This window comes from Pundamilia nyererei, unplaced genomic scaffold, assembly GCF_000239375.1.
Source record: "Pundamilia nyererei isolate P.nyererei 1_Seehausen unplaced genomic scaffold, PunNye1.0 scaffold00099, whole genome shotgun sequence".
Classification (NCBI taxonomy): Eukaryota; Metazoa; Chordata; class Actinopteri; order Cichliformes; family Cichlidae; genus Pundamilia; species Pundamilia nyererei.
Genome location: NW_005187500.1, coordinates 546172 through 569277, shown reverse-complemented (window position 1 = coordinate 569277; position 23106 = coordinate 546172). Strand labels below are relative to the sequence as shown.

General features: G+C 44.9%; 1 protein-coding gene across 2 annotated transcripts in view; it reads right to left on the bottom strand.

Moving 5' to 3' along the window:
• atp2a3 (ATPase sarcoplasmic/endoplasmic reticulum Ca2+ transporting 3) overlaps nt 1-16901 on the bottom strand; it is a 38385-nt gene extending 21484 nt beyond the window's left edge. For both annotated transcript variants that reach the window (XM_005740324.1, XM_005740325.1), the window contains exons 1-4: nt 16459-16901; nt 6711-6728; nt 6326-6408; nt 172-276 (exon numbers count right to left, since the gene is read on the bottom strand). In XM_005740324.1, coding sequence (XP_005740381.1) covers nt 172-276; nt 6326-6408; nt 6711-6728; nt 16459-16576 — 324 coding nt within the window. In that variant the 5' untranslated portion in view covers nt 16577-16901. The remainder of the gene's footprint in view (nt 1-171; nt 277-6325; nt 6409-6710; nt 6729-16458) is intronic.
• Nucleotides 16902-23106: the final 6205 nt, after the last annotated feature.

The window sequence follows — 23106 nt, the reverse complement described above, 5'->3', positions numbered from 1 at the left end:
TATATATATATATATATATATAGACACACACACACACACATACATATGTGTGTGAATTCTGCGACAGCTGCATGTTTATCAACTACTACTAGCCTTTGTTAGCCTGTGTGTGTGAAGACCAAATCGAATGAACACTCTGAAAAGAGACACAGGACGAAGAACACATCTCACCTGCCAGACCCCAATAACAGCATTGGCGATGAGGATAAGAAGAATAACAATCGGCTCTACGAAGGCGGTGGTTGTCTCCTCTCCTTCTTCAAACAGAGCTAACACCTATACGAACATACAGTACAAATTAGCTTAGCCAACATAATAAACTAGCACTCTTTAAAACCTATGTTAGCTCGCGTACATTTTCAGAAGAAGCTCGGTGCGACAAAATCATAAAATCAGGACAAATAAAACGAAGCAGTATTTGAACAAAGCAGCTGTCACTGTTTGAGTGGGCCTGTGCTATCCTGTCTTTAAGTCTGACGTCATTAGCCGTTTCTGGGTCCAAAATCTGCTGCAGGTCCATAAGTCAAGCGATCACTGCGGTATCACTGAGAGTTAAAAACTGTCTAAATTCTTTCATCTTTAATAAAATCATCAGCATTGCTGCTTTACCAGGTGTAACAATTAAGTTTAACATCCAGGCATCCATGAAAACAGAATTTATTACATTTAAGTTAGAAGTTAGCAGGAAGTTAGCTCGCTAGCTTCCATCTAAACATAATATAGCATGTTTTGACAGAGAGACTTCTGAAACAAATTCAAACGTACAGCTCTGCTATCACTTCCAACATAAATGAAGACAGAAAACTAAACAGCAGTGACGTTTGTAGGGTTACTGAAGTTGGGCTAGCTGGTTTAAAAATGATGTGCTGCGTGATCGCTAGCAACACAGCTATGTTAGCATAAACACAGTGAAGCTGGAGGATGAATGCTAACTTTTTTTCCACTGGATAAAAGTTAACGTGAAGGTTCCCGATGGTTAGGGACAAATGCAATCACATGGCAGGATGCTGTAAACGGACCAAACTTCAGTCAGGAGAACAACTGAGATAATCCATCCACAATACCAGGTTAGTCATTAATATACTGCTGCATGGGCTGGAGTTACATCGTAAGGATTTAAAAACTGAGCTTTAAAATGAATAGCGGTAATAAAAACCGAGAGAGGCCGACAGTGATCACTGACTGTTTTTAGAGGCTTGTTGAGATTAAATAGAACAAGATACAAAGCATTAAAACATGTTAAACACACAACAGACTTAATAAATGCAGAGTAGTTTGGGCCCGGAAGCAGGATTCATCACGTCGTCACTTAAAGGTTAGCTTGTGTAGCCTTTAGCATCTTTTGGTTTCAGGTTCCTTACACAGTCCTACAAGATAAACTCACGCTCACTGCAAGTTTACATTCACACGAGATTCCTAACTTGGAAATTCAATCTCATGTCTTTGAAATAGACCAAACCACCACTCAAAATATTTATCCGCTACTTCACATTTAGCTATTTACCTTAAAAGTTTAGCTAGTTAATCATCTTCTACTGGTTTATTACTTTAACCAGCTATCAACTAGCTCACTTTATCCAGTTATTTGAACTACAAATTGTTTCAATCCTTCAATTATTTTGTGCCATGGCAATCCTTTTTATTAACAGTTTGAACATTCATTTTGGCTAATACGTACACAGCTACAGAGCCAGTCTGACGTGTAAATGATGAGTTTTGACCCCTCAGCCAATAAAGGACCTCGCCGGGCAGGCAGGTCTGCGACGTGGACACTTAAGTTTGTGGTAACTCAGCCACTGGTATTTTTATGTCATTTCATATGGACTTAGCATCCGTTCGTTTCCAGAGTGGATTTTCTTGTTTCAGTTTAGCTTTAGTTTGGTTTTTAATAATTTCAGTGTTTGAGTCTTTTTCATTACTATGATGTATGAAGGGCAGATGCCAGAGGCAGTATTTAGGAAAATCATTGAAGGCATGACTACGATACTTTTTTGAAAGCAGTTGAAAATCTTGTAGACTCGATAAACACGCCCATCAAAGCCACATCAAACTCACTTCCATAAAACCTTTTATGAAAGTTAATGATACTAAAAGTAAGGATATTTCCTCTGTATATTTATTTTATGTGACTGCAGTAATATTCTGACCTCCAGTGTATCTGAAGTCAGGAAAGGAGAGGGCTGCTCACCGCCTGTACTATTAACAACCGAGGCACTGAAAGCAGAGAGGCTGGGAAATGGCCCGAGGGTTCAAGCCTGTTTCTCTGCAGTTAGAAGCTGCAAATGACTGCAACAGTGAGGTACAGCACAGTGCAATGAAATCACGGGAAAAGCTAATATTTCTCACACCCGGCAGAAAAAGCTGTCTTCTTTACTTTTTTAAACAATATCTGTGTGGATTCATGATTGTAATTACTCTCATGTGCATTTCTCAGAAGACTGTGCTCTTCACTTCACTCTGCAGGTTTTGCAAGTCCAAGATTACATCAAATGAAGGGTAAGTTGTGCACACAGAGTAATGGCAAAAACATGTAGCTGCCTTGCCCAGAGCATAATTATGATGTATGACAAGCAAGGGTGATAAAAACTCAATAAAGTATGAGATCACTGAGTAATTTCAATGATTAGGATTACAAAGAACAAACTGGATGAAGTCAAAGCTGTGTTTTTTTTAACCTAGTGTTGTATTCACAGCATACCTGCGACTGAACTGTGTTTATGAAAACATAGTTTGCTCATTTACCTGTGTGACATTTTACAAATGCCTACCAACATCACACGACGTCCAGTCCACAGCTCCCTGATGAATGCAGACTTAGAACATGGTTTATATCTTTGTCTCAAACTGTGAAATTTTCATTATTATTATTATTCAAACAGCTGAAACTATAAAATGATAAAGACTCTTAAACAGGCTGCCCTTCACATCAGTGGTCACGGGAAACAATTATCCACTAATAAACACATATTTAACTTTGTAGAAACTTTGAAAAACTAAACTTATCATTTAGTACCACTCAGTATCTATTAGTCTTTAAAGACACGTCTGTGTGCGTCAGGCAGCTTAAGCATGAAAAACATCCCTGCACTCTGAAATTTGTGATCGTTTTTTACCAGATATAGTTTATTGTGGCAAAAGCACAGTCACCCAACAGCTGAGCTGTAGGTTTTTGCCTAAAGCTGTCTTTACACATGCACTGTATGTCCAGTTTGTTTCTAGACTACATCGTGCCTTTAAGGTTCATTATAAAATAATAACACAATAAGATACCCCAGAGGAACAGAGAATAGTTTTCACATTATTTTATCACTGGTGAGAGTAGAAACTAAAATGACTGCAGCAGAAAGCAGCACAGACAGCAGTGGGTAAAGTGGATCTATTTTTCGATTATCTGATGGGACTTATCAAAGACAGAGGACAATTTTCTCTGCAGAGTATTAAGAGCCAGAGTATACGTCACGGCAGCCTGAGCTCGGTCGATAGCTCATCATTCCCCATCGTGTGGGACGGTAAATCTCCCTCCTGTCTGAGCGGAGAGTGGAGGGCACCGATGTCAGTCCTCCGAGTATGGATGGCTCAAAAAACCAGGACGCGCTCAGAGAGCGGACCGAGTACCAACGCCCACCTTCACGGCGAGCAGGAGTTCAAAAGCTGGAGATTTCTTTGGCTTTTTGAACTTATTGAGGGATTCTGGTGGAAATTTCACTGCATGCATTTGGCAGTCTGAGACAAAATTAAGCTCAGTTTCACTGATGGGTTTGGAAACTCATGCTCCATCACCAACATCAGCATACAGCTCGCGTTCCTCAGATCCCACACACACAGCGACATGCCACAGAGTTTCAGAAAAGCCTTATTCATAAATCATATTGATCAGAAAGGAGAACTCATGGAACGTCGTGTAGTGTGGCCTTCTGCGCGTCACCTCCTTTCTTTATATTGTGCTTCCAATGAGCCAGACTTTGTCTGAGGGTCGTTCATAGTTTCCTTTGTCTGCCTTTCCGCTCATTTTCAGTCCAGTCAGGAATAAAGTAATTTCCTCGGCATGCTGTGCAGTGTGCCGGGTGAGTGCAAGACAAAAGAAGAGGTGGCAGGGAGGGCTGTGCCGTACCATCCACGACAGAAAAATGTCATATCACTATATTATTGCGATATCATCAACAGGATGCGTTTATGTTCCAAGACGAGCCCGGGCGTGTCTGAGAGCCGCGGGAGCCGTGTGGAACCTGGTGATGCGTGACCCACACATCGCTCTCCACATGACAGGAAGAGCAAACGGTGGATGGAAAGCACTGAAGTGGTTGCATAGTGGAAAAGCAGGGCTTCGGGCAGCTGGTTAAAAAGCTCAGCCCAGACGGAGAAAACATTTTCAGCTTTGTTGTGTGACAGTACTGCGCAGCTCCTGAGGAGTCACAGGGTTCAGTTACTTTAGCAGATATCTTTTACTTTAAATGTGCCCCCAGCTGCCTTTGTGCTGACGGGCACTGTGACATAATGCTGAGTCACTACTATTACACTACCGTGGTGCTGCTGCCACCTCATTTCAATACACACACACTGCAAAACAGGAAGCGTGTCATCACTGACACAATGAAGCTCACTGGAAAAGAAAGATGGAAATGACCTTCGCTCACTTCCAAAACAATACTTTCTTAACTTCCACAGAAACATCGTTATCGCACATTTGATGTATCCTAATATCAGGCTACATCTCTCTGCCTAACATCCATCAGATGAACAGTATGTGAAAGTCACGTCCTTGAGAAATGGATAAACAGGAAAAATGCATCTTCAGTTGATCCACCTACTGTTCACTGAAGCCTCATCGGGAACGGCATCAGTGGAAGGGTGGATGTCACGAAGCATTTTATAAGGAAGGGGAAAAGGCTGAGGTATGCCACGTCACACAGGAACTGAGCTGAGAATCAGTGGCAACGTCTGATGGAGCCACGGATCCAAGTTTACATTTTTTGGGCTGAAATCATCGTCAATGTCAATCGTCCGACAGGGAGCCGATATCTACATGGTGGAGGCTGCGTCAGGGTTTGGGGCAGCAGTGGTGTTGGATCCAGATGCAGTTTTCAGTTTTCATCTTGACTGAGAAAAGAAGAAAAAGCAGCCGAGATCCAAAGAAGAGCCTTCAAGAGACCCAGAGAAAAGTACAAGAACAGTTCAAGATTTCAGGCTGTTCAAGAATAAAGACGCACACACCAAATATTGACTTTCCAGCTGTTCCATGCCTGTTTGCACAGTTCAATAAACTGCTGCACCCATTCTCCAAGCACAGTCTAAAGAAAGGAGGCTTTTGCACAGTCTGTAACTGTAAGCTGGTGCATAACTAACTGTTTGTGAATTCAGTTCCTCATTTATTTGCTGTACATTAATAGCATATTTTATAAAATGTCCCAACTTGCCCAGTTTCCCACTGGTGCGTCATTGAAAGGAACCAGGGAATCTAATACTGTCAATTTGAATATATTGAAATTAGCAGACAAATAAGTCCGAGATTAGGGCTCAAGTTCAGTCCACTGAGAATCAGCCACACCCTGGTTGTAGTGGAAACATTCAAAACAGCAACAAAACAGCAAAATAGCTGTGAAATAAGAGTTCTAATAAAGTCAACTCTCTGGGCTGGATGACTTTGGATTTCAAGTTGAATCAGGTCACAAGAAAACTTGAGTTTCTGAGCTGACACCACTCCAGGCAACGGTGACACTGTAAAGTGTTCGGGTAGTGTAGCAGTGGAGCAGGTTCCACTATAAACAATCTGGTAAAAGTAAGGAAAGCCTGATTTGCATGAGGAAATTTAAGCCATGCTTCAAAGTCATGGCACCAAAGCCCACGCCTGCACTCCGCGTTTGTCACTAACAGAAGAAACAGTAAAAGATAGATTGGGTCGGTTTTTGTGCCGTTTTCCTACTTTCAGAAACAGCTAGAGCAATTCCATCCCAAGTCACCAGTGCTGTGCTGTAATAGATGGAAAAAGTTATTATGCAGTGAGGATTGCACCACTCCACCCCTCTCTGACCTTCACCTCCCTCAAACTGCAACTGGGGTCACAGTCTGAGGGAACGGGAGCTTTGATTGAGAGTTTTGTTTCCAGTTTGGCACAAGCAAGGAGACTGCACTGAACGCATATCAGCACTGGGTGGAAAAGCCTGCGACAGACACGTTTCCACACAAACTGGGTAACCAGAATCCTAACAGGGGAATAACAGTGCAGTCTATTAGGTGGCGACTTCCTGGACAGTTAGGGTCTCAGATCCCCGAGCGGTACATCTGAAAATGGAGACTGACACATTTTAATTAGCAGGGTCATACTTACAAAGGAGACGCAGGCAGCCAGCAGCAGGATCCTCACCAAGAGGTCTTCAAACTGCTCCACCACCAACTCCCACAGGGACTTGCCTGAAATGTTTAAGTACACATTGCACACCTCGATGCATCACACTTGATTTAACGTTGAAGGCTCTCGCTGTAAAGACGTGTGTCCTGGAAAGACGTGTTGACATTAGCTCTCTAATACTGATAAAACAAGACCAATGCTGTATCTACAGTGTTGTGTGTCCATGGGTGGGTAGCTGCTATAGTGGACACTGCCAAGATTACCCCTCAGTCAACAACAAGAAAGAAAGAAAAGATCCCGGCTCAGGATACTTCATTAAGCACAGAGAGGAGGATCACAGCTCAGTGCAAAAATCAATATTTACCTTCTTCAGCTGGGAGCTCTGTGGATGTCACGCGGTGCAGGTCGTAGAAGAGTCGAATCGGCAGGGCCGAGGCGGAGGAGAAAAACAAGAAGAGAGCAGTTAATTACCTCAGTGTGACTTTAAGATGCACGGACACGCACAAATTGCTCTGTTGAATTGTTCCGCTTGGTTACGATGATTAAACGCTCCGCGCAGTGAGGCAGGACAGCGACGCCGTTGTTTTTCCAAGCCGAGGACTACAGGACGCAATCACACGTCTACTGTTGTGATGACCAGCAAGTCCAATTCTAGGATCAGCCACTCATGGAAGTGCAGCTCGGGATGTTTTGCACAGCGAACCACAGACCACCAATCACCTTTGACTGCTCGTGGTGATGTAACGGCTAACCAGACTCAGTCTCGCCACCTCACAGATGTTTCATGACGAGCGTTTCTTCACTAAGACTGAAAAGCCAAGTTATAAAACTTCAGTTGATATTCTTTTGGAAACCCATACCCACTGCCTGTTAATCAGATATTTCTGAAGGCCCGGGCGACCTCTGACTGACCTCATTATCAAGTCACTGCTGATTGCAAACAGGTTATTCAGTAAGCTGACAGTCGTATATGGGAGACACTTTTTTTGCTCAAAACTAAACTAAATTTTTTAACTAACTTTGTTATAAACGTCCAACCTCATGAATCCCTGCAGCTTCCATGCTGTTTCTGAGCGTGGCAGCAAAGCTCCCGATGCTAGTGTAAGAGACAGAGTGATTGCAATTATAACTAATCTATCCAATGAGCCACTTCAGTTCAGAAATAAGATTAGCTTTATAATAAAGGTAATCTGTGTTAGTTTATCAAGGCAACAGGTTGCTCTCAGCACTGGTGCACATTCTGTTTACTGCACCAAACCCTTTTGTTCATCCACGAGCTAATATCCCACAAAAACAATCACCAAGATTTCAGCACGTTGCTCCGTTCTGTAACATTTTCTTGTCATTTTCAGGCTTAATCGACATTTCAAAGGAGAAATTGTTTGTTTTTTGGCATTCCAACATCCCCCCACGTACATGAGTCAGCGGCAAGAGTAGAAAACACATCAGTCATGTTCTAAAAATGCTCCAATTGACAAGCACTGTTGATCAGTGTCACCACAATGAGACAAAAGCATAGTCGCCGTGTTTGTCGGGCCCATATCGGGTCCAGTGCAAAGTTACGACTGAACAGGTCGGACGTAGCAAACGACCTGAGGATGCATCACTGGACGCGTTTGCTTCGGCGGGATTAGTTATGAATTCTTTCCAGGAGAGTGTGCGTGTTTTTTTACCGACTAAGGGAATCAAAAAAATATTATTCTTTAATCCACTCCTTTTAAGTGAAGCTTTTTCTGCATATAAAATAAGTAAAAGCTTGAATTACAGCCCTCATTACAGAATGACTGTGGAAAAGCAGCTATACTTAGAAGGCAGTGGGCTGCAGCTCTCAATAATAGCAGCATTCTCCTTTAAGCAGTGGAAACCCCGTGTTTCTCTGCATGCTCTGACCACACTGTGCAACACGTGTGTCTAATGTGTAGAGAGGAACTGGAAAGAGGCCGTGACATGAGGCCTCGGCACTCCTTCCACTCGCTGGCGCAGAGAGAAATAAACTGTGTTTTTAGGTGGAGAAGAGATGCTAAAAGCAACCGGGGAGCATGCCAAATTAGATGAAAAGGCTCCTTTATTTACTTTAATAAAACTACACACAGGCCACCACTTCAATGTCCACTTGATAAGGTTTGATAAGGTCAAACCTGCAGCTGATCTGTTAGCATTTCTGTATTAGAAAACAACCATCTTGCGGGGGTTGACCCTCACACTGTGGTCAGCTCTCTCCGCTCCACAAAACACCCTCCTCAGACTGTGTATTAATAGCTGATGAGTCACTGTGAATAGCTTTTCTAACCTGCCATCTGAAGGGTTTTCTGAGTGCACTCTGCCAGCAGCAGCAGAAATGTGGAGAAGTGGGTTCTGCTGTTTTCCATGCTCCACCAGTGTGACATAAGCCTCTTTCCCCATAACTGTGCCTCCCCGGTTGTATAATGTTTTTATGGCAGACAGGCTGGCTGTGACCCGACTGCATGAGACAAAGACGGGCTGACTGAAAGGACGAGACAGACACGAGGGTGGGGGATACAGCGAGGAAAAGAGATGGAGGTGTTGAATGGGGTTCCCCGGCTTCCCTCTGCCAAGGATTCCCTCCCAGTCATCCGGGCTCTGTCAACGCGAGGCTTGCCCAGGCACATTCCTGAATACTGACTTCACCTCTCTCCTCATGTCCCCACAGCACCTCCCCACCTCCTCCTCCCTTCTTCCAGCCCAGACAATGAATAAAAGAGGCTGTTTACACAGAACAGAAAAACTGAGCAGTGCCTAGAAGAAGGGAGACACTTCCTGGAGACAGTTGCCAACAACAGCAACAGTGAGATGCTCTCTGTGTTCAGAGCATCAGGAAGCAAAGCAGGAAACAGTCCGTCTTTCTTTCTGCACTGCAAACAATCTGCCGATAAAGGATCTCACAGTCCGAGCTGCCCCCCCCCTCCCCCTTGCTCTGAGTCCATTAACAAATTACAGGCCAGATCATTAAAACCCCCAGTAAACATCACATCTGAGTGTGTTAAGCAGTGTTAACAAGCCAGAATCCAGGCTGACTTGTGAAAACTACAAACACAACAAAGTTTTCAGCAGTTACCATGGCGACTTGACTCATGAAGACTCCTTGAAAACAAGTGCGTTACAAGGTAATGTGCAAGTGTCTGTCAGAATTGACCAAGAATAACTATTATGCAATCAGTGGGACCTTGATGTAGCATGCAGGCATCAAGCCCCCACACATTCTCATGTAGATAAGCTCACTGCTGGCCTGCTACTAAAACACCATTAGCATGCAGACAAGCAGACACACCTCCGAGCACACAGCTTACAGTCACCCATCGATTGAGGAGGAGCACGGGGGTGAAGGAGAAAGGAGTATGGAGGCAGTGTGGTGAGGCGTGTACTGCTCGGGGCACTAGCTGAAGGATTCGGCTCCATCCACTAACCCTGAATGCAAAACAGGTCTATAAATAGCATGATGGTAACCCCTAATGATAGCTTCCTACATCCACTAAATGTGTTGTCCCACTGGAAAAGGTCTGAATGCATTAACCGTATCAAATGTGAATGATAAATGTACTTCATTCTCCACCCTAACATCATTATCGCCGCTGCACAGAAAACACTGCAAGTGACTGCAGAACAGACATCCGCAGTCTGATAATGTCAAAGTTTCTCTCCTTTACATAAATATCGACAGAGGGCTTCCCTATTCTGAGGAGCTCATATCGAACTACGTCACGTGGGCGAGTATCAGCGACCATCTTTAGGAATCCCTGACCTCTGCCAGGCAACCCTAAAGATCTGCTACCACAGGAACAAGAGCAGTGATGCTAAAGTTACTACAAGAACATCAAGTCCTCACATACGGCCGATGTTCAGTCATTTAAGCCCCAGAAATCGTTCATAGTGGATTAAAGCTGCTCCGCTCAAACAAAAGAAGATTAAGTCAACACAGCCAAGCTAACTGTGGTGCTTTGAGCTAAACGCCAATGAGAACACGAGGATTCTAGTGTAGCATGCTAATGCTATTTAGCAGCACGCAACAAAGCTGAGGGGAGCAGCTGTTTAGTCACAAACAGTGAAAGTAGTCGTAGAGTGTTGGAGCTGCAGAAATGGTGACCGTGTAGTTAGAGGAAAAGTCTGATGACTTCTGAAGTGACAACAACTCAGTTTGAGAGAAGCATAGAAATGTTCACTGGTGACCCAGCCAAAATGTGGCTTTTCCCCAAAATGCAAATTCCCACACAAAGAAAAAGCTAGAAGAGAGGGATTCCTGCTACTGGAACTGGCAACATCTTGTCAAATTTTGAGCCAACCCAAATTGGCTCAATGTCACATATATTTGATTCAGTTATTTGAAACAGTATTGGACCAATTTCTGAAGTAGTGAATCCTTTAGCCTGCAGGCATTCAAACATCAGTGGAAGCACAGCTCAGTTTCTGTAAAGTTTTTATTGCCGGCAAAAATTCTGCTGTTCTTTGAAATATTTCAGGAAAAATCCTGAAATATAAAGTTAGAATAAGTCAAGATTTCTTGAGCAACAAAGGACCAAGTTTTCCCTAACAGCAGAATAAGAACAGCATTGGCGTTTTCCCAGTTCACATTATACAAACTTTGTCAAAATAAGTTGGAACTATGGTTTCATTTTGGTGGAAGAAAAATTATATTAACATGCACAGTGGGGACAAAAAGGACGCAGGATGTTCTGCTCAATACAATTTGGCATTAGCTGCGATGATATCGATTAACCGATAGGGTCGTGATTCTTCCCCTGCTGAGCCCACAGAGGAGAAATACCATCAGCTGTCAAAGCTGAAAGGAGATTAGCTCTTTTGTGCAGCTTCTCTCTGAAAGTCTGCGTCATTAGAGAGACTGAATTTAGTTTCAAAGTGGAGATTTTCCTCTTTTCGAGCCAGTTACGACATGAGATTGAGGGTAACGGCCGCTGCAGCTGTCCATTGGCTGCACTGTATCTGACGTCATCAAAGCTGTGGTCAGGGAAAAAGAGAGCGAGTTTTTTCCCTTTGGTTGTTGCACAAGATAGAGCATGCTGAAATCAAACTGTAGCATCATTCTCACGTTCTAAATGCACGCATGCAAGTGTCCTGCTTATTTTACTGCATCGATCATTTGCACGCCATGCTCGACTGAGCCACGAAAGAGTGAAAGTGCTGATGAAGACCAGAGATACAACATCTATATTTAGGCCTTAATGTAAAGAACACTGCTCTCTAACTGTTCACACCCCACGCACACTGCACACTGCTCTTTCTACATCAGATGCAAGTTTAAATAAGCATCCAATAAAGTGCTTTTCCCCACATATTGCCACTAAGTATCTTCAGCTCTGCTGTCAAATTATAGAGGAAAAGGAAGAGGGCCTGTCAACAGAGCAGGACATGCTTGAGATGATTAGCAAAGAGCCCGTATCGCGTCAGGGCTCAGAGTTTCCTCTTTAAGGTCACAGCTGTGCAAAGAACCATTTTTCGAACATCTCAACAGGCATCTGGCCACCAAACGAAGACGCTGTGGAAAATAGCCAGAAATCCCCAAACGGACAGACTGAAATATCTGTGTATTTATAGAGTTTCTTCTAGGTTTGGAAACCAGAGCGCTACTTCTGTCCAATCACGTGCCTGATAGATTACAACTTCACTGATGTGAACCCTGAAGCAATGGAGGCCACTGAAACTAGTTGAGCGACTTCTATAGGCTGTGTGAATGCTTGTGCCCTAGCATTTAAATATATGCTTAACATTGTAAAAGCCCCTTCTCAGCCATGTCTGTGATCCTGCCATCACACCCACCTGCTAACAGCTCATAATCACAGGGACACGATTGTTCTCGACGTCTGAAACGAACCCCAAACAACTGCTATAAATGCACCATCCTCTTCGAACAGTGTGTGGTTATTTTGCCAAAATGATCGGTAGTTTTAACCATCGTATTCAGAAAGGGCCAAAAACAGCTCCTAAAGCAGGTCTGCCTGTGAAGCCAACACTCTGTACTTCCCTTTCCTTCGTACAGCTCCGTTGTTTGGATTGTGGGCCACACTCTGGAGGGTCACGTGCAAGCTGAGCATGGTTATGGTGACATTTTCTTTTTTATTATATACAATATGTAGACAGATAAGTGATTGAGACGCTGGCTCGATGGATGGGTGCATAAAGTGTTGCTAGTAAAGGGCAGAATCGGTGACTGTAGAAACTACTACAGTCATTGGGTGGAATTAACACAAAAAGCAAGGACGCTCGTTGCATGTGCGTGCAATCGCAACTTGTAGGCACACTCAGCTTCATCACGTTTTACTTACAATACGAATGATTTTCTACATGAACGTTCTGCGGTACTAAACTTGAAACTAACGATTAGAATCACAAACTCATCAGGAAAGTGTTTACTCAGATCACAAGCTTCAGCATCCAAACCAGAGGAGGCGCCCCCTGCTGGCCATTGGCTTCACCTTTCAGACTGGGAACTGCTGCCATCTTTTAGATTCAGTCTGTTATTTAACCATTGATCCAACTGTTAGGTTCTAGTGTTCCAGCCACTAATGATCATTAATTGACATGCAGCTGATTATCCATAACCCACGCTGCTCTTGGACGTCTCTGAATGCTATTTAATGACTTTCATGTGCTCTTTACCTCTTTGTGGTATATTTGAAGGCAGTGTAGGCTACAGCACACGCTCTGCATACTGCCCACACTTTGGAACACAAACTCCGTGCATCTCCTCTGTGGATCGGACCGTGCTGTAGCAGAGCATCCGGGCAACGTGTTAGAGCCTCATGACTCAATATCATGTTAACATAAGGGCTTGATGATGAGTGACACATGCAGGGGTGGGAGGGAAGAAGCCGAGACAAGTGACAAGCTAGAACAGGATCACAGTCCCTTAGAAGGCAGCTGGGCAGGCACGCACAGAGCCACTACAACAGGGAAGTGACTCAACACCCCGAAGACTTCAAATTACTTTTCTACAACTTCTCTCAGCCCACACAACACCAACACTGTTACCGCAGTTTAAGTCTCAACTGGACACTTTTCAGTGATCGAGACGCGCTCTGCAAAGCGCCATGGTGAGTGTGCCGGCAGAGAGGAGGAGCAGGAAGCAGCGTGTCTCTCACATTTCAAATGGAGGAGAGATTAAGTCAGGCAGCTTTTATGTTGATCTGCAGAACAGGAAGAGAAACAGCCCTGTGTGAGAGCGAGATCCTACCAGAGGAAGCTGTAGTTATTATGTGTGGCAGAAACCAGACTGAAGAAACAGCTTAGATAAAGACAGAATCACCTTAGAATAACAACAACAGGCAGCTTCCATCAGTGAAAGTAACCAAACGCTTTAATTCAAACAACTTCAAAGAAGAGAAGAAGCTCAGTGGCATTCATGACAGTTTATCAATCGAACACTTTCGGTTTGCTGCCACCGGCAATTTGACTCTAAGCATTTCCATCTGCGAGCCAGAAAACGCATGTCATTTTGGACACGGAGCAATGGTGGCGCAATGACACGTCATACCAAGTTGTTTAACCTGTAAATGTTGCACAACTATACTCCAGGGAGTGTCGAGTGACATCCTAACACATTCAGGCTATACTGAAGGCTCTGCACTTGTGCAAAGTAACTGAAAAAACAGAACCCATAAAGAAAGGAAATAGAAAAGCCTCACACTGTAAGTTAGTCACAGAAGGGGCCTTTGTTCCAAAACAGGAGCATATGAATGAAATCTAATTATTTAACATGCTCCGAGTAAGAATCCTTCTCAATTTAAACATCATTTAATATATTCAATTCCTAAGAAGAAGACTGATGCCACGAACACTCGTTCATTCATTCGAGTGTCAGCTACTTTAAAATGTCGGTTATTAAACAAAGAAAGTTTAGAGAGCAAACGTGTCGTTTTTCTGACTCTTCCTAACAATGAGTGCAGCACACAATCACTGAGCACCACAAGTGTGCACCCACACACAGGAGAGACAGACCTGCGACTTCCTCTCTCCTGCTGCATCACAATGATGAAAGTGATAAACTGTCTCACAAATTGAGGTGCTTGCAGCGCTCAACAGTAGTTTAGCTGGATGCCTGTAGTGTGCGTCTCTGTGAATGGAGTTGCAAATAAGCGAGCTGCTGCTAGACCATAAACGGAAGGTGTGAATAAAAGGCCAGCTGCCTCCTTTCTGCAGCACAGGCTGCTGTGTAGAAAAGGCTCTCTCCATATGTGGGAGCTAATGTTCCAACAAAGCCTGAGGGCGGCTGCTCCGATGGAGCGCGTTTAAAGTGCTGATAGAAAGCTCACCTGTATTTACGTTTCAGCAACAAGTTACAAAGAAAGATGATATAAATATCAGTACGGTTTGAACCTGTTGCAATCTACACCACAATCAGGGGAAAAATCTCATACTAGGCCGATATTTTACCTCATGGTGGTTTCCCTTTATTTGTGACCTCCATATTATGCACCGACATAATAGTGCAGGACACAGTCTCATCTCAAACAGCAGAGGCAGTGCAAGAGGATAAAGTCCCACCAGGCCCACAACAGTGTCATTTCTGAGTCAAACAGATCATGTAATCTTCCTAGCGTGTCGTGCCTCCTTACACAAGACAGCTGGAGCGACACTTGGACAGCAGCTCGCGTCATTTTCACGTCCTATCTGCCTCCAAACCGAGGCAAACGCTGAGCTCAGACGAATAGTGGAGGATCTCGCATGTTTGGGGTCCCCTGCTAACCAGACAGTGCACACATGTCAGTGGAGGCAAGGTAATCATACCAGCCGCGAGCTGCTTTGAACGAACGTAGCCTGGAACAAAACACCAGGGCGCATATGAGGCCCTTGCTTCATCTACAAAGTCTGTGGTTTGCGAGCAGAGGGGAAGCAGCAGTTAAGCAGCCGTACATCACTTTGCAGGGACATGCACTAAAATAGTAAACAGACCCGTCAACTCTCCTGCTGTCATTTTTCAACAGCTTTGACTTGGGAAAAAGCACATGATAACCCTTTTGCAGGTAGCCCCCAAAAACTGGAAAAAAAAGGGGGGTATTCCCTCCCTCCAGTGTTTCTCTGCAGCGCGCTCACACAAGGCAGGAAGTTCACAGCTCAAAGCGAAAGAGATGTTATCTGTAGCAAGACGTTGCTTTTTTCCATGAAGTCATCATGAGCCCCTGGGTAGAGTCGGCTGGCTGCAACAAAAGGGCTACTGTTCGACTGGCACAATGCGCGGCTCTGCTCAACAGCTTGGCAGCACATGCAAATGACAGGCCAGGAGCGATAGGTGCGTTGGTGTCAGGCCCAAACTCCACACAAAACCACGCAAACACCAGTATGTGTCGGTGCATGTACGCGATGAGGTAGACCTGGACAGGCTTGCTCATGATTAGCATGAGTCCAGCTGAGAGCCTCAATTGAAAGAGGCTTTGACAGGCAGACCTGGCAACCCGGGCCTGGTCCAGTATGTCACTCTGAAACGTTACATGACTTGACCCAGCTACTCCCTCTGTTATCGTGTAATTTGAACTGCAAAGTAGAGGCCCTGTGTAAGAACCACTGTTGAAAGTGAAAACAGGTTGTTCAAGATTTTCAGTGTGATTATTTACGGCACAGACCATGCCCCAAAGCCCGAACTCTGCAGGACAGCCGAGGATGCCCGTCCTCACACAGCTGCGCATACTGTGTCGGTATTTGGTCAGTGGACCCTTCTTTGGTTTTGGTGAGATACAAGCGCGCTGTCTTCTGCTCACTAAGCCACTTGACATGACTTCAAACCAGACCAGACACGAGGCGACCTCGGGGAGGGGGACTACGACCTCGGGGAGGGGGACTAACTCAAACACAGATGTAGCTGGATTGGTCAGGCTTGCATTACACCTTTCCTTCCCAGACGGGGCTTCTATGTGCTCGCTGCGAGGTGTTTCAACACGGGCATGTGCATCAATGAATGTGCCTCTGACATTTCCACTGACTGTGCGCCTGAGGGAACGGGGCTGTTTTTTACGCGCACGATCTGCCTCAGCTTGAAATATAACGGCTGCTGAGGGATTTCCTGGGAAATGAATCGATATACATCATGACACGCAGCAGCCACGAGCCGCAAATTTAAGAGCGAAATGATTTACAGAGCTACTCACCGTTCGGTCCATATTTCTCCAGGTTGGCTTTGACCTGTTCGAGAGTCAGCCCAGTGTTTTCGTTCACACCGAAGTTGTCTAAAACTTCAGTCGCCGATTTAGTGTGCGCATTTTCCATGTTGGTGTGCCGGGCTTAGATGATCAGACAGAAATGTAGTTCAGTCACATCTATTGTGGGAATCGGAGGGTGCGCGTGCCTGGAAGGTGTACGAGCAGTAATTTCCACCGAAGGACGCGGGAGCGGTCGGTCACCTGTCCCCCCCCCAAGTGAAGAAAACCTCCGGATCCGCGGTTCAGACGCTGCTCTTTCTGTGTTGCTCGACTGCCGCTGCTACTTCATCCCCATCTGAAGGTGTGCTGTGTCTGTGCCGACGCGGACCGCCTCTCGGTTGTTGTGGGCACTCCCTCCTGCCCTCATTGGCTGCGTGTACCTGAGCGCAGACCCCCCCCGCCCGCAGCCACCTCAGACATATCCCCTTGAAATAGGACCCGTGCTCCGTGTGGTGTAATGCGGGTTAATAACTTGTACATACTCTGTCATGGTTGCTGCTCCTTGTAGGGGGTTTGTCTTTTTTTTTTTGCCTAAACTTCAGCTGCTCATCAGAGGCTGAGTTGAACTTGAACAAGGCGCTGTTCAAAGCGCAGGTTTGAAAGCACAGCACACAAAACTACTGCTGCTGCTGCGTGTGAGAGACAAGTGCACATAGGAGCCGAAGACTTGAAGTGAAGGGAACTCAGCCCGGATGCAGCTCTGATGCCCGCTGCGCAGTGAGCATGTAGATGCGGTCATTTAGGTTTTTAGCTTAAAGACATGGCTGCCCTGCGCTCCAGGCTCATCCACCGTGGAGCCGAAAGCTGAGATAGAAGAGTGAAACATGTGCAGGTTCATCTGCACGTTTCACTCCAAAGTTTCTGTTTCACGCGTTGAAATTATTTTTCTTTTCTTTTTTTCTCCTTTTTTTGGAAATGACTGCAGCTCCAACTAATAGCTTTGTCACATGTTTGGAAATAATTAACTGAAATAGAAGCAGGAGTAAAAAATTAAAGTGTGTTCATATGGAAATTAGTTACTACGAGAATGATGAGACAGGAGATAATCTGAATGTTCTGTGGTTTCATTTTCAGGGAGTTAACTGTGAGAAAAAGTTATGAATGAGCAACATTTTCCACATGCTGCAGCTAACCGGACTAAATGAGGTTTCGACTACATTTACCACACAGGAACCCTCTGAAACACAGCTGTGGTTTTATTCGGTTTATTTGCAAGATAAAAATGCAAATGAAACAGTGAAAGAAATCATTTGACCACAATGAAGCACGATGGCTGTGGCGTCTTTTCAAAAGCGGGGATCACACTAACAGCTAAGCAGAACAAACGGTGACAGCTGTTCTTCGTCCTTGCGATGGTGCCAGAGTGTTCTCTAAAGGAGACTTGGCTGGAGTGTCCTTCTGAAGTCCATTCCTGGCTGCACCGGTACTGAGAAACAACCTTGAGTCCTCAGGAACGAGGCTGAATGCTTAAAAGGAAGATTTCAGATGCAGGCTTGAACTCATACAAGAGGAGAAAGCACATTTAAAGTGAGAACACATGCATACATTTCAGCTTATGAGGAATAAATAATAAATGCAGCATATTTGTGGCAACTTGTTTTTGGTATAAAGCATCTTATTTTGCAGCTGATGCAAAACCATTTAAGGTTAACACACATAAACCTGCAGCAGCAACACATTAAAATGCACCTAAAACACTTGCTTACATTCACTTCCTTCAGATAAGAGTGCAGGCGATCCTTAGTGCACACGAAAACATTATTTTGCAAATCATTTAACAAGGCCCCATTAAAACTTGAACTTCCTGGAAAATTGTCTTTTGCAATGATGCTCTTACATAGCATGGCGAGCAGACATCACTAAAACATTCAACTATCCCCGCCTGTTGGCCAATTAAACTCTCTTTCACCCTCTAACTGATATCTCAATGGTTGAGATGTCATCATCGGCCTGCCTGAGAAACATTACTGTTCGCAGTGCTTTACAGTTTCGAGTCGATGCTTATGGGAACAGAAGACGTTTTCCAAGAAGTTTCAAAAATTCATCGTCATCTGGGGAAGAATCAGCCAAATGAATGCTAGTAAGGAAACGGGCGTTCCAGATTTCACGTCCATCGCTTCATTCCGAGTGTGAGGCTGCAGCACAATCTCCCCGCAGTATGTGGACTCTGAAGTGGGTCTGCTGTTGGAGATCACAGGCACCGGACTGGGACCTCGTTGGGCACAAACTATAAAAGGAACAGGGTGCTCCAATTCTGTCCCTGCTCACAGCTGGCCTCTTCTGTCACAGCAGAAGAAAAAGTGTATTTATATCTGAAACTTACGTAACTTCCAGAACTGCTGTCTGGAGGATGGCAGCCGCTACGTGAAGTTCTGGGATGCTAAGTGCCTGGTAGTGTCCTCGCACTTGATTTGGAGGGCCTGTGTTTGCCTTCGTCTCCATGTTCAGTCCATTTCTGTTTGAAAAGCCAGTTATCCACACGTCCCAGCAGACAATATGACCACAGGTTCCACTTGGGCTGCTCGCTGCCCACTCACATGCACAGTCAGTGGGATTATTACTGACTTACAGCATCAAACTCTTTTTAAACTTGTGCTCGTGTGTGTGTGTGTCCATCCTGCTGTGTGAGCTAAAAGTTTTGCATCAGGCCTCACGGTGACATAAATTTCAAGCGAACCCCTCCAACACCAAAGCTCTTATGAAAAGGAAATCCCCACCTCCCCCCACCTCCACACACCCCTTTTTTTGGCTCGCTCCCTCTTTCCCTTCTGTGGCACACACTGGGGGACTGTACTAGTCTCAGTGCCAGTCACACAACATTTTCCACACACCACTGTCAGCCTTCCAATAGCATTTGCTTTCCCCTTTCGCTTGCAGGGTCATTTGCATGAGGGAAATGAGCCCTGCCCTTCCAAGCATAAAAAAAGACGTTCTCCTCCATCTCGACAGAACCCACGAGTGCCCACCGAAGATGACACACGCCACTCTCTGTGCGCCTGTGGTTTAGAAATCGATGTGAACTCCAGACTAATTTAAATGTAACTGTGAAAAACAGCCACCATTGATGTTCGCCGTAGAGCTCTGTCCCCAAAGCTGTGGGCCAGGCAGCTGCTGCTGACGCTGACTTTGACTCAAGGAGACGATGATGTCGTGAGGTGACCGCATTTTGGAGCAGGTGTACCTGACAGGCAGCCCAAGTGGGAAGTCATTCCCGCCCAGCCACTTTGCCATTAACAAACCTCTCTACCCCCTTTCCCGTTCACTTCTTCCCCATTCAGAGCTCTGCACATCTGTGAGAAATCCATCATTGCACAGTCTGCCGCGGCAGGATGCTGCGCCGCCCGTCAGCCCGAGAAAATAAGAGCAATGGTTTAATGTCAGGGGAGAACTGGCTGCTTTCATGCTGCTTTAATATCAGCTCAACACTTTACATTCACGTCTTGATTTAAGAAGCAGCCTCTTTTAGGGAGGTGTTCACTTTTCAGATCATCAGAACCAACATGCTCCAAATCCTGGTAATCATCCTATTCAGAGTGGACGGTTCTCGCACCATCTACTGTTGCGGGGACCTGCAGGAGTTGCACACATTTCTTATATTATTCCAAGTCCTCAAACCTTTCCCACAGCACCATTTCCACATTTTAAAAGCTTTACTTAGACATAATTTCACAAGTCGGCTCAGTATTTGCTCTGAAATCTTTCATGAAAAGCAGATATAGAGTTCAATCTGTTCTATTAAAAAGCTATGTTTCCATTTTCTCCTGCCGGTGTTAGTTTCCCACGTCTGTGAGAGCTAGTCAATAAGAGTCAAGTTGCACTTTGAGGTTACTTTCCCATCAGTAGATGCTGCCTGCTCGCACAGAGCCCCATGGATGGAGCAGAGTGATTACACCACGGTCCATGCTCCGTCTTGGCTTTGTGACAAACAAGCACTTGACTGGTAGGATTGCAGTCACTGTGGTTCAGCCTGGAGCTAGGCTCAAGCAAAAACGAGGAGGTAACGTCTTTTTAACTCCCTCATTTAACTTGTAGTCTTCAGCCCTGACCACCAATGATTCAAGTTACGTCGTGTGTGGCTACTTTAAAGGTTGCACAGCCTTTTGTTGAGACATACCACACCTTTTCACATATGCAATAGTACTTTCCAGGCCCTGTAAACCAAATTTGATTAGTTTAATGAGCAGTAGGCAAAAATGTGCAAAAGGAAATGTAAAACAGCCGCAGCTCTTCCCTCGGTGGTCCACGTGTCATAAGCTAAAAAAAGATTTCTGAGCTTCATTTTTGCATAAATTGACTCTCACCTTTCAAGGCGAACTGTTCTGCTGGAAATCAGATAAAAGACTGGATCTTAAATACTGTCTGTCACTCACCTGAGCTGGAGTGGAAAACAAAACCTGTGATTGGCCAAAGTCTCCAGTCAGAGCTTTAGGAGACTGGTTCCCTTCCACAATGTTTGTCTATGTTTATTCACATGACACTAAAACCGTGCTACCCACTCCAGGTTTAATGCCCCCCATCCAACTAGTGTTCCAGGGATACTTGACCCCATCCCAGTCCAGCATAGGTGGACTCAGTTGATTTCAATTTGGATATTTCCTATTCTCAGTGTCAGCTGGGCTCTAGCTGCAATCACATAAATACTGGTTCACAGTGGAGTATGAGACCAATGTGGGCAACATACAAATAAAGGCAGAACCATCCACATCACACTGAAAGACAATGTTGAATCATCAGTTAGCATCGGATGCAAATCTTTGTATCGGGGCAGAAAATCTCTGCAGGCACAGGAAGCAGAAGGAGGGTTTGAATCCATTCCCTAAAAAGGAACCCGTCCCATAACAAACAAACCTTACAGCAGCGCGAGAAAGAAGAGCCACAGCAGCTGCTCTCGTTACCCAATCACGTGGCCGGTTACATGTACACTGATGATTCAAAGTATAGTTGTCTTTTATGTCTGTGATTTCACCTCCTTTGTAACTCAGAAATTAACAGGAGTGATTTCAACACAGCCGGTGTTTTAAGACTGTGGTTAGTCCGTCTGCCTTTAACCTGTTATTCTGTGTTTGATGTCAGTAACCTGCACAATCTCTGACAGCCCACTTTCTACACTTGTCACTACTCATTTTCCCTTCTCCCCAAAGTCAACATTTTAATTGGCAACTGGCACATACACGTCATCATCATCATCATCATCACCAGCAGCAGCTCATCCAGGCTGTTTGTGGGCTCGATCGCTTTGGACCGGATGAGTCACTGTGTGATGACGGGCTCATCCTGTCACTCAGCCCCTCTGTAATGGAATCAGATGCAGCATATGAAGCAATTACCCGACTCGCTGACGACGTGCGTTTAAAAGGTGCTGTTCTGTGCTTTTTGCCACACAAACACAGAGCTGGGCTGACAGCATGAGATGCTCCTGACTATCAGCAGTAACAGCATCATCTGTGTCTCCCATCTGTTGCTAAAAGATACTGTTGATCATTCACCAGCCAACAATCCAACTTGTGACAGGATTCATATTTGCTCTAATGAAGTCATTTATCACAGGATGAAGGCTGAGTTTATTCCACAATCGATATTATTGCTCAAAACAAATTTGTCCTTTAAGTAAGTGTTGGTGCTGCAATCCTTAAAATATTTTACTGCAGTGCTTTGGCATCATCAGAGCAAAAGGATCGTCATCAACATTACATGTATGTGCCTCGGAGCTCCCGCAATCCACAATCAGAGGTCGAAGCAACACACGGCACACTAATGGAAACAGCTGCGCGTGGTGTCTGTGGGTCCGGCTCAAAGATGTTCATCTTTCTGAACATGTTCATGGAAAACTTGTTTTTGTCCCCTGAAAAAAAAGAAAAGAGAAAAGTGCTCATCTCACCTTCGTCCGAGTTCCCCCTGAGCACGAGTGATTACCCGGCACCGAGCAGTTCACTCGCTGACTATGAATCTTTGCAGCTTTACAGGCTTTCATCTAATTTCCTGATGTCACAAAGACATACAGCTCTGGAGTGATCCCAGAATGGGAGAACGAGTTTGTCTGTGCGCGGTGCATTAACATTGAAATGCACTTGATTTTCATAGTGAGAACAATTCGTGTGACACCAGTGAACCAACAGTGTCCAAACTACAGAGCTCTAAGTCACCAGCAGGGCGGATTGAATCAGACATGAGTAAAATGGACGACAGGAGACAACACGCTGTCTCAGGCCGCAGGAAGGACGTGGTGTCATGGTCCTGGGTCGGTGACCCAGCACTTTTAGTTTGTTATCATTTTCTAGATGATTGTTTAGGTTCTGTGTTATATTTGATCTGCCTCTGAGTCTGTGTCTGTATCTGTCTGTCTATGGTGTCACCCCATCTGTTTGTGAATCTGTCTGTTTAGTTCAATGTCTTGTCTGGTTCCATGTGTCTGAGTTTCCTGTTTTATTGTGAAGGTCCGTGTCGTATGTGAGTGTGATCAGTTTACGTTTCCCCTGTCCCGTCAGCCCAGATTCCTCCCAGCTGTGTTGCCCTCCTGTCTCTCATCCCCTGATTACTGGTGTGTGTATTTAAGCCCTGTGTGTTCTCCTGCCTGTTGCCGGTTTGTCTGTGTTCCTC